General features: G+C 36.7%; 1 protein-coding gene across 1 annotated transcript in view; it reads right to left on the minus strand.

Annotated features, from left to right (window-relative positions):
* CDH7 (cadherin 7) overlaps positions 1-12,920 on the minus strand; it is a 105,421-nt gene that overhangs the window by 55,273 nt on the left and 37,228 nt on the right. The window contains exons 3-5 of the mRNA XM_090285072.1: positions 9,143-9,262; positions 2,568-2,735; positions 11-198 (exon numbers count right to left, since the gene is read on the minus strand). Of these exons, the coding sequence (XP_090141198.1) occupies positions 11-198; positions 2,568-2,735; positions 9,143-9,262 (476 nt within the window). The remainder of the gene's footprint in view (positions 1-10; positions 199-2,567; positions 2,736-9,142; positions 9,263-12,920) is intronic.

Here is a 12,920-nt window from a genome sequence, read left to right on the forward strand (position 1 = left end):
AAAATGTTACCTTCTGTATAGTGATGATTCCTTCCTGCGTATCTTTGTCGACAGCAACCTTGAAGACCCCCAGTCCGTCCCCATCCACAATTCTGTATTCCATTTCAGCATTAGCTCCTATGTCTGCATCAGCAGCTTTGATCCTGGCCACGACAGAGGCCACAGGCAATGATTCAGGGACATTGTATTGGTACGATCCTTTAAAAGTCAAAACAAAACTGAGCAACACTTCCATCAAGCTAAAGAAGAAAAAATATAACTATCTGGCTCTTTTGCATCATCTTTGATTAATCTGTTTTTATTTTTTTGATTAAGGCAATATGAGACAAGAAATTTGTGGGGGTGATTAGATAATATGTGTCAGCAGAAACATATGGCCTGAGAAAAGGAAAGAGAAGAATCTCCATTTCTACAATGTAGAAGTACGCTTCTTTATATACAAAAATAAATGTCAAATAATCATACATATAACTAATATACCAGTGAATGTAAACAGTTAAATTATAATTAATATAAATATTACAAAATAAAAAGTTATAGCCAAGGCTTCAAATGAACAAATACATGTCTCAATTGTTCTGATGACTTAATGTTGGATTTATATAAAATTTTCTTTTACTAACAAAGTTTCAGAAAAACGGACAAAGAAGTTTAGGAAAAATAATTTTAGTCTTATTTTGGCTCATAAATTTACCAAGGATGAGAATTAATCGTGTTGGTTGTTTGTGGGCCTGCTGGGTACGATGGTGCCAGAGCAGAGGCGCTGTCATTTGAACAGGAGAAAAGAGAAGCAAAAAAAAATAAAAGAAAAATGAATGAATTTTCTTTCAATCTTTTTCTTCTTGGAAGCATTCCTCTTCAATATCCCTCAACTCAAAAAAAGTTTTGAAGTTTGGGGAGAAGAGAAAGTACATGGACCACCCTTGGGCACGGTGCTCCTTCGCCATTTTTCTCTAATCATCTCTGTACTCTGTGGCTTCTCCCCGCTCCTCCGTGTCCGTCAGGTTGTCCAATGTGGGGTGTGCACACGTTCTGATAGAGAAGGAGGCTTTCTCTCTGAGAGGGATACAGGAAGGGACTCGAGTCTATACGGAATGATCACAATTGGGGCTGAGAACTGCTGCCGTTTGCGAGTTTCTAAATTGTGTGAATAGTTACTGATTTTTAAAGAAATGATTACAACGTATGCTTATCATTTTTGTGTGACCCTTCTTACGTATCCAGGATTGTTCTTAGTAAAATCCAAAATTCTCAATCTTAGAAGAGTAACCAAATGGTAGAGAAAATCCCAGCAAAAAAAAAAAGAAAAGAAAAACCTAAGGATCGTCCTTGGCTTGCTTCCCTTTAATAAGTAGGAGAAGATCTAATTAATAACCTAGAAAAGCTGCGTTCTGTCTTTTCAAATCATCACAACTGAAACCACAAACATTCCAAGTACCGTTTGCTACCACTGCAGGCTCAAAGGAAAGAGAAACAGTTAAATTTATTAGGAGCCCAATTTAATTACATTGTTGCTTATATTTTCCATTCTACAATCCTCACCTTACCCTTTACAAGCCATCGAGAGCACAATTAAGGACAGGGTCATTTTTTAAATAAAAACCTTAATCTTGTGAGGTGTTCTTTTCTCCTAAGGGAATACTAAAATGACTGTTGTATAATAATACAAATATTAAAATACGTCAAATGAAGAAAGAAACATATAAAGAAGCAGTATTTGAGAGAAAAGTGACATTCGTATCTGCAGAGAAACCTTCCTTGTTGCCCGTTGTTCCCCTCTAAGGTCTGTTTGTGAGGAAGCTTAGTTCTCCATTTCTGTCAAAGGAGCATTCTGACAGACAATGTAGTCTGTACAATGTCCTTACATTCTCTAACTTTAAAAAAGGGGGGGGGAGGCAACTAAAAGAAAGTGAGATAAAATATTTTTTACAATCAGGACATCTCTAGAACTTTTTTTTTTCTATTACTCTTGGCCAAGCCAAAAGCCACTTTGGTCAAAGAAACTAAATTGCAGGCATGTGGCTTTCTGGTTCTTTAGATTGATTATTTTTTTTGAAACACTGAGTGTTTGCAGAAGAAAGATGTGGCAGAACTATAAAGGAATGTTCAGTGTGCATGACTTGGGGAAAAAAGGTGGAATAAGAAATGAAAAAGTTCAGTACTCTCCTATTTTGATTTTTAAAAATAAAACATTATTTTATACTACTCATTGCAACAACCATGTAAGTTACAAAATGTTTAAAAATAAGTCTTAAAATAAAAAGTTGATCTATACACAAACATAATAATTGTCTAGTATTCAAAAATATAAATAAGAAAAAGAAAAACCATATATTCAAGAGAGAAATAACATAAGTATATGAGTGCTTCTATTTATTTTCAATATCCTTCGTGTTCAATAATGCTGATTTAAAATCATGCCCCCGAACAACAAAATTTTAGGAGACTGCAATAAGAAAATTTATTGTTTCAGAAGAACTTTTTTTTAATTCCCTTTTAAAGACATTTTTATGGGATCACAAGAAAAGGTAGTACACCTGCAACATTTAACCAAATGGCTTACGTACTTCGAGGAAAGCGAGGTGGGTTGTCATTGACATCAGTGAGGGTCACGGTGACCGACGTGGTTCCCGAGAGTCCTCCGTTTTGACCAACCATATCCTTTGCCTGAATAACAAGCAAATACTGGTCTTTAGCCTCTCTATCCATGTTTGGAAGGGCGGTCTTGATGACTCCTGTAAAATTTCAAATCCCAGTAAAATGCATCGTGATTCACTGAACGCATACCGGCCAAGAACACTGACATAGGTAGCAAGTCCCTCTTGAGATGTGGCCTTTCGGTGTTTCGTTTGTTTGTTTTCAATCATTTTAATGCATGTTGACGACCAAAAGGATATGATAATCACATACAATATTACAAAACACAGAAAATGCTGTAATGTGGAAGAGAAGGGCTTCTCAATTTTAGAGAAGATTATCTTTAAGTTTTACGGAAATACAGTTCAGGAAATGCCAAGTTATAAATAAAGAAAACTAACATCTTATCTAGGATAATGGGCAGCTTATGCGTACAAGTACATGACAATAAACATCTCCTTTTCCTCTCTTTCATCTTCTCCAACAGCTTAATTCTCAGTGACGTGAATCCCCTTCTGCTATAGTTCCTACTGTTTCTTTTTCAGCAAAATACTAGGAATGCTATACCAGAAAAACAAAAGAGAGAGAGAGACAGAGACAGAGACAGAGACAGAGAGTTGTTTATGTTTAATAAGCAAAACACCACTGCAAACTGTGGCTGTGATGCTGTGCCATCTTATGCTCTACCCTCAGCTGAGAAGGACAGGAATGCCTGTGCTAACAGAAATCAGCCACACTAAAAATATTGGCATGTTCGGTTGCTGTTTGTGTCTGATCAATTGCATTTAATATTGATAGCCCTTAATACTTTAGGTGTATGACACTGATTTCAGAATTTTATGTGCTTAATAGAGATACTTGACTCAACAATCACTGTTGCGAGAATTAGTTATTTTATATTAATAGCTACATCATTTATTATGTAAGTACATTAGGCAATATCTAATTGTGGGATGGAACTTAGTTTTAACTATGTTATATGTAAATGTACAAAATGACATATACACCTAATATAATATACTTACTATATGTACATCTAGAAAATATAAATGAAACTTATTTCTTTAATAATGGCCTATAGACCCTGAAACTAGCAATATGAGGTCATCTTTACTAATTAAATATAAGGAATCCAGACTCCTACTTAATCATTTCTTGCAGCAAAGACAGCGCCCAAACTATGCACCTAGGATTCTTTTGTTTATTGACTTAGCTTGAAATATGTCCAATCTCTCTTATTAAACAGGTTTTAACTTTTAGGAGGAAGTTAGAATTTAAATCCTCCTGACTCAGACCTGAGGTAGAGCAAGGCTGGTATCATGGACTTTGCAAGAGAGAAACTGGGTTTTGTGATAGAGGATGGTTCTTTGGGAAGAAAATAATTACATACAAATTTGGATAAAGATGATCAGCATAAAAACAACTTCATGTTCGCCAAAATTTTTTAAATTGAATTTTAAATTGTGTAGAGGCTGATTCTTCAACGAATACATATAATAATAGTCTGTGTGTCTTATATTTCAGTTCTAAGTCTAAGTTATAAGCCTAAGTTACACTACACTAGGCTTGCCCTATGCTTCACAATATTCTATAGTTTGGTAACTACTCTAGAGGTGGGAAACAGATGAGAAAAGCTTTTCAATATTTCAGAAAAATTTAAGCAATGAATTATTGGTTCTTAAGATTCCAAGTTAGTAACGCTAGTCTTAAATAACCACATTTTTATTCAGATGTAAGCACTAGCTAACAAAGACAAACACAGAAACACATATATTTACACACACACACACACCAACAATAACATCAATATTTTAAGTATTTAAGTTATACATTGAATAGGCTGGGATTTTTTATTGCTGTTTTAACAATTACTGATTCTAATATACTAATCATGTTGGACATTGTCACTACCATCATAGTGATAGAGGGAATCATAGTGATAGAGGGATGCTTTAAATAATGCCTTCACTGAATTCTTTTGCCTATTTACATGCTGATGATTCTACAAATAGGTCATATTTGTTCCTCAATACTTCTGTTAACTCTAATGTACGACTCAATCAGCACTGACCAAAGTAACACTCCCTGTGACCAAGTTTAAACACTCTTGGGCTAAGAGTTCTGTAATTTACATCTTTCTCGCCTTCTTCTTTTTTTAAATTTATTTTAATCATCCCTTTATATTAGTAATGCTTTTTTAAAGAAATTGAGCATTGGATATCAAAATTGTGACTGAGAAGTATGTTTCATCCAAATCACAAAATATTGAGTTTTTAAAATTTTTTCCTACATTTATTTTCAAGTTTTAATCACTATTCCCTGTCCATTTTTCTCCCAGTAGCAGTATCTGTGAGTTATCATCCCTGCACATTTATTGTGATGGAGAAAGGCACAGAGCATCTCAGCCAGTCAGCCAAGAAGACACGGCGGTCTTGTCCTCTCGGGGACTGGTTCAGTGGCATTGTGACTGCAGGAAATACAGAATATTTAGCTGAGAATTCCACTTGCCAGTCATTCCCTTATTTTTCACACCTGAAACTGTCTCTTTACAAGTGATCCTATAAATAACTTTTCCAAAGCAAAACTATGACAAGGTTTGCAAAGCAATGCAGATGACAAAGGTAATTTCTAAATACCTCACATATGAAACATATTTTTGACAAGAATGAAGTAATGGGGAGAGAATTGAATTTAAATAGGGATTTGCAAAAATGATAGATTTATAGTTCTGACTTTTGCTAGCTTTTAGCTTTTAAGCCTAAACCATCGACCTTGGGGCAAGAAGTCTCCTATGCTGGATAAGGTTCGCATTCTGCTGTGTATCACACAGACACACAGGCACACAGCCAAGTCGTACACATGATGGCTCTGAAGTAGAGAAGGACGGGCATGCTAGTGGGATCCCTGCAGTTTGGTCAGAGCGTATGGAAGACAATACTTAATTTCAATAATCAATAAACTTAGCTACCCTAATGAGAAGAATACATCCTGTAGCTCCTCAGAAGAGACTCGGTGAGATTTCAGGCCTTCTGAATAATTTTCCACCTGACCCAGTAACCCAGAACTTTTCATTTATTTATAATCCATATTCACAAAAACCGTTATGCATACAAATTTATCACGGTCATTGTTTAACAGCAGCCTGGTTTTTAGACAGAAATAAATTTTTAGATGATTCTCTAATGTCCTGCCGGTCACTAGTGATTTTTTTTTTACATATATTGTTACCATGCAATCTTCTTAAGAAGTTATGTGTGTGCCACACCAGAGTAAGGACCCAAACAATCACCGGAGCCTTCATTCCACTCCCCTAAGCTTTAGATTAGCCTCTCTCCAGAGTCCAGGCCATCACGTGACCCAGGTAACATGACACTGGGGGTATCCGTGCTGTGTGTGGGCCACATCCATTATATATGCAAGGTGAATCTCTCTAATAATCTGTATTTATTTCTAAATATTCTGTCTAATCCTCATATCATTGGGCTTGTCTACCTTTAAGTGAAGCATAAAATAGAACCATAAAAAGATGGAGAAGAGTCAGCGGTAGTAAAGATGAAAGCTTCTAGAACATCAAAGGATTCCAGAGCTAGCATCAGGTAATCTGAGGAAGGGACTCTCGGAAGCTGGGAAGGGAGGTCACGAGTGAGGGACTGCCACACCGTGGGCCATGCCACAGAGGGGCACGGGAGGGAAGGGCGTGTTTGGAAGGAGGGTTTGGAACATTCTGGGTGGGGTAAAAGTAGGTTTCCAGTTGTGAGTACACCAAACACAGAGTTTATTCTAGTATAAATATTTATTATTATATTATTTTAGATATGGCCAAGTGTACTTTTGCCCACCGCCACCCCCCTCCACCAGTATATTGTAGGCATCACGTATTTGCAGCTCTTTTTACAAAAGAGCTCCTACGTGGCAAGGGATATTTAACACACGATCCATTTCCCAGGGTCGGTTTCACAGCCTTGGGACCTGTGTAGTCACACCGGTCCCCAGGCTTCATTGCTCGCTCTGCTGAAGACATCCTGAAATCCTACTATTTTTAGAACGAGAAGCCTTCATTTTCATTTTGAACTGCAAATTAGGTAGCTAATCTGCCACATGTGAAATAGACCAAAAAAAATGGGACCTCTCTGCCTGCAGGTTTAGAGAATATAGGAACACATGCATCGTACTAATCGTCCGTCTGTCAGTAAGTTGGGGGGCACTGTGAGGCCAGGTGACAGGAATCTCCGCAGTCCTTTTAACACTGCATCATCTTGTTTCTAGGGACATTCTATCTGCTCATTGCAGCAAATTGTCAACATCGGTTTTTGAAGCTACTCACATTCTTGTTTAATGGATGGAGAAATTAAGGTAGAAAATACAGCTCCCTCTCGTCACAGGGCCTGTAGGCAGTGCTATGATGGGCCATGAGCTTGGCTGGAGATTTTAGAAGGCCTAGGTTAATGATAGGTAATTAATACATAGTAATAGTGATTATTCATATGATACTTATTAATAATAAAGTTAATATTATTCTTTTAAAAAATTAGAAGTTAAAAAACTTAGAGAGCTGTACCTAATAGTGATTTCCTGGTCCATTTTAAAACATAATCTTGAGTTAGCATATTTACAGTACTTTTTTTGTCAAAAATTTCACTTTCTTCTCAAAAACTCTTAGATTTGGAGATGAAGAAAATAATGTTATTTCTCATTTAGATTAGAATAATACTGACACCAAGAAAGGAAGTCTAACTCACATTTAATTTACAGCCCTTCGTGAACTTAACAACTGAAATTTTTCAATTTTTGTCATAAAAATACATTTTGGGGAGTAAAAAGTACATTCTCCATATTATGAATTAACAAAAATTCCCAGAACATATCTGTACTAGTGATTGTAGCCAGAGAAGTTCCAATGATTACAACACTAAGAATCCTAAACAAAAGAAAATTAAACTTTCTTCATGTCTGGTCATACACAGTCCTTTAGAATCTGAAATCAAAATTAAGTTTGAAGTGCCTAATAATGTGATTTTATGCAATAGACTACTGCCCAGTTAGTCAACCAGTGAGGCATTACCTACCCGGGGCTTATGAAACACCTATTAGCTTACAACAAAGCTATCGTAGCAAGCCCGCCATCAATAAGAGCAAAATATTTAACCCTTGGAATTAGTACCATGCATGCTATTTTTAGACAGCTTATATAATTTGTGAGCAAACTGTCAGGGATTTGTCAATGTCTCTCTCTGCTGCAGAGAACAGGTATGTAAGGGAATGGGTGGGTGTTTGAATGTAAGTTCTCAGGTCTATCATTTTATCAGTTACTAGCACGCCTTCTACATTCCCAGGATTCACGTCACAGATAGAATACGTTCACTTGTTTCTCCTTCAATACTTGCTTAATCAGAACTATTTCTTCTCTACTAGACTTTCTCAGTGGCTTCAAAACTCTACCACGGCATTGGTGGAAAACCTATAATGCAGTCTCTGAAAATTCAAATGAATGATGAGCTAGAATTAAATTCACTTCTCTGTTCATGCATGAATAAAACTGCCATTCTCAAGACATTTAAATTTTTATCCCCTGCAGTGATTTGAGAATGAATGAATATTGCCATTTTTTAAAAAACATGAAAAACAGGTTAACTGGCATTAAAATATTCATTTAAGGATCATAGGTACTATCAAATATTTATAATCATAAACTTGGCTATTTGAAGAATTCTTCTCCATGATAAAGACAAAAGTGTTAAAACATAAGGCAGTTTTGGATTTTCGCAGTGATGAAGAGAATTCACGGTGCATGCCCACCCATCCTCACAGCCTCCCCCTCTTCCGGCCACACAGAGCCAGAAAGCAGAACTGGTAAAGTGTGACCTGATCACCGAGACACTGCTCCAAATTATATGCTGACTTAAAAGTACTTCAGCTTAAAAGCAAAACACAACGCCTGGCCAAACAGCCACGTACTCTATCTAGGCAGTCTTGCAACTCAATTTTTTTTCTCTTAAAATTAAAAATTAGTCATTTAAGTGAGCCTTTGATTTATCAGATTATTATCCTGTCTGTTATGTTTATACTAATTTGCTTGAGAAATCTAGCCTCTGGGAGGATAAGCCAAACCTCTGCCATGAGACAGGGAGATTTCTGTTTGAGAACTAAATCTCACCATGTATAACTCCTCTGTGAATTAATTAAAGAATAGAAACCAAAAATAAAACTTAAAGGTGAATAATCAAGAATTTCATATACAATCAGGAGATGGCAGTGGAAAGAGTTTTTAATATAAAATATTTATAGGTAGGAGTACTGATAAATACTCTTTAAATATTCTTAAAAGGTGCTATTTTTTTAAATAAATAATACGCTACTTATTACCACAGTACACATATGGAGAGAAACACCATAAAAATGTTAAATGTTATCAGTGCCAACTCTATTGAGTAAAAATAACTAGTATTACTTCAATGCCAAGATAGAAGTGGTGACTTTCTAAGGAGTGTGGCGTTTCCATTTTTACCTGTCTTGGGTTCCACCGAGAAGTACGGCTGTCCTTGCAGAATGCTGTACACCACCCGGGCGCTGTTGCCGTACGTAGGATCGTCAGCATCTGTTGCTGTCACTTGCACCACTGAGGTCCCTACATGCCAACCCGAAAACCAATGAATTAAAACCCTCCTAATGCCACCAAACATAGGAACTCATAAAAGGCTGGTAACTGCACAACAGATTTGTTTTGAATTTTGTGTTTTTCTTGTTTCGAGGCACACAAAAATTTGACAGCAATATGATAAATGCTAATTAAGCCCTTGGAAATACTTAAGGGGCATGAAAATAGATTGGCAAAAATATGAGATTGATGATGCCCATTAGACTTGGAAATACTCCGAATTGGATGGGACTAAAATTGCTGGCATCTCATCCATCAGGGCGAGGTAACAAGTTTTTATCAAGAGCAATCTCTCAAAGTCTCAATCACTGTCCAGAAGACAGCATGACAAAGAAGAGCATCTTGACATTCAAATCATTGAGGGGATGTCACGGCCGCAGCTAAGCAAAGCCAGACAGGAACTGAAACTTCATTAATTGAATAAAGAATGTTAGATTAATTAGTTGGCTACACTATCTCTTCAGTAATAGTTGTATTTATTTTTCATTTGCTTCTCCTAATTGACTTAAAGCAAAAGCATGAAATGGAAATTTCAGCCAAACCCCCCAAAGGAGGAAAAACATGACAATTTTAATAACTGCATTATTAGTTGTTTTTCTACATTTCAGATGCTAGAATGTCATACTGCTTCTGCATGTTACCACACTATCAGTTATGCCCCATAGGAAGCATTCAGTGTGCTCTGTTCTCTTTATTTCTACTTGGAAGGCAATACTAAAAATATTGAGGATGATTGGTTAGTTTATATATTTAAGCACCTCTTATTTTATTAATTATTTCCTATCTGATGGAAATGTGACAAGTCCTCCTTTTACTGATTCTTCTAAGGTTTAAGTCTGGCTCTAATAATTTCTTGAAAATATGGCACTTTTCATCTAACATTTCTTTTAGATACATTAATACATAGATCTTTCTAAATGCCTTAAGTAGTCATTAATGTCCATTTTGTAATAAATCTATTCTCTTCTCTGTACTATGATTTCCTTTACTACTTCCAATTTCTTTACAATTAGGTGGAAATTATTAAGTGATATATATGGCACCATCTTTTAAAATTCATTAAATTGTTTTTGTTGTTTTGTTTCATTTTCTTGTTTTCCCTCACTCCTTTTCTCCCTCCATCTCTCTTTCTTTCTCTCAACAGATGTCTGGTAGGACCAAATAGCAAATAAGGTATATTTAAAAATCATTTTAAGAATTAAATTTTTATTTATTTAAACATGTTAGCATCAATGAGGTTACTGCTTTCTAATAGTCTCTGTAATGCACCATCTTACACTTTTATTCATTCTAGTGATATGATTAGTATTGATTTCCTATTTCATTAGAAAGGAAGAAAAACTTTCAATAAACAAAATGATGGAAAAACATACTCCAGGAAATATGGTTGTAAATCATATTTATTTTTCTGAAGTGTTCGTTATTTAACTGTATATCCAGAGACCTATCCTCAAATAACTTTAAACGTCCCATGTTTCTCTGTGCTCTTCTGGTGATGAGTACACAATCCTAAGGGCTTATGTGGGTTTTGCATCTTACAATTAGTAAAGACATGGTGGAAATAACAGCCTTGCATATTAAAACACTGAAAGCTTGTGCTCTATATACCATACTAGTTAGTGATTAGCAGAACTACTTGGTTAGAAAAAAAATGACTCACTAAAAATCCATGCAACCTATTTTATGTGGAACTTCATTCTCCTTAGTTCATATGTTGAAATGAACCCAGTGATCTCAATCAGTGCCAATTAAATCCGGAAGAAATTTGGAAATCACTTTCTAAAACATCTGAACATGTTGGAATCGAACAAAAATCTAAAATAGCTTAAAGTGTGTGTATACTAATCATGCTGTGTGGCCTCCCAGTGACACTGGTGACACTGAAGTGATAGGCCATCCTTTAGTCTCTGAAACAACGTTCCCATCAATGCCATGTGCATGTCCCAGTCCACGTAGGGAAGAAGAAGAAAACCTCCGCAAGCCGACGGAGAGCCCCCACGGTGCCCATGAACGGGAGGGAGCTGAGCTGGATTGCTCTAACGCTCCTCGCAACTTCCCGTTTTGCTAAACATGAGCGTTCTGGGGAGAACACTGCCCACTTTCTCTTTCTTCTAAGCCCTCCCAAATCTTGTTGCGGCTGCAGTCACTGTCGCTTCTGTGATGGTGGTGACGCGACAGCAGCAAGAAGTGCTCCGAAGAGGTGGGCTCCGCAGAGAAAGTGTGAACAAGGCTTGTTTGGTCAGAGAAACGCTTACAGAGAAGCCACGAGGGTGAAAACACTCCCAGTGTGGGTCAGCTTTTTCTGACCACGGCATCAACTCTGCTGCTCATTTTCACCTTGGGTTTCTTTGGCAGCAAGAGCCATGGCGCCCCAGATAATTTTCCCTCTCCCACCTGATAGGAACAGAAATGGTGGGTCACTGAATTCTGATTTCCCCCAAGGGGCACACACAATACACATCTTTGCAATTCCACTTCCCGGCATAGGGATGCATTGATTGAATCTTGGAATGAATGAAATTACCTTTATTGAAAGTAAAACAAATCACCCTGGGTAAAACTGTCACGTGTCAAAATACAAGTTGAATTATTATTTTAAATGAGCATCCTCCTTCAATAATAAAAACAACAGGAAATAAACATATAAAGCGACTGGTCTCTATCTATTCCAGCCTCATAATGTTTTCTTGTTCTGAGTGACCATTCATATTTAAACTACATACTGGCTGAAACTATTCCAAAGGTACTAAACATGGAATTTAAAACAGAATTTAATATTATTTGATATAAAGTATATACTAGAAGTACTTTACTTTCTATTTTCCCAGTAATTGGGCAATTTTAAAAGGCCTTGGAGCCAAACAACCTCCATCGTTCCTTAATGTATCTCAGACTGAGGATCACTTTCCCATTATTATAAATTCAATAAAAATTGTCATGCATTTAGGTTGCTGGAGAAACTAGAAAAAGATCAGCGGTACCATGAGGGAAGATATGGGAGGTTCGAGACTACTCTACAGCAAAGACACCAGCAGAATCAAAGGACAGTCAGGTTAGCCACTGACAACCTGCCTAACGCCTTGGCCACAGAGAGGTGCTCAGAATAGTTAATCATTACCCTCCTATCAGATGAGAGGAAAATAAAAGATCATCACAGGGCTGTGTCTGCAACGATGTTCTTTTGTAACTTGTTAGGCATTGTTTTAATTATTTTTACATTTTGTTTTTATTTTTTATTTATTGCTTTTAGAGAAACTGAGGGAGGGAGAAGGAAAAGAGGGAGACGGGGGGAGGGAGAGCCATTTGTTCTTTTCCTCGTTTTTGCATTTATTGGCTGACTCTTGCATGCGCCCTGACTGGGGATCGAACCTGCAACTTTGGCATATTAGGACAGCATTTTTAAATTTTAAATTAAAAAGAGAATGTGAAAACTAAGTTGTTTCTTAAAAACGTTGAAACAGCTGTGTAAAAGGAAGAACCGCCTAATTTTCCATAAAATAAAATAACCTGCTGAATAGGATTTGGGTCCTGGCTCACTGACGCGTCTCCAGCAATCCCCTCACCCTCACCCACCACTGTTACACAAATACTGATGTGATTTTTGTTTCAGGACATTGGATGATTTCAT

This window comes from Furipterus horrens, unplaced genomic scaffold, assembly GCF_987537825.1.
Source record: "Furipterus horrens unplaced genomic scaffold, mFurHor1.1.pri manual_scaffold_8, whole genome shotgun sequence".
Taxonomy (NCBI): domain Eukaryota; kingdom Metazoa; phylum Chordata; class Mammalia; order Chiroptera; family Furipteridae; genus Furipterus; species Furipterus horrens.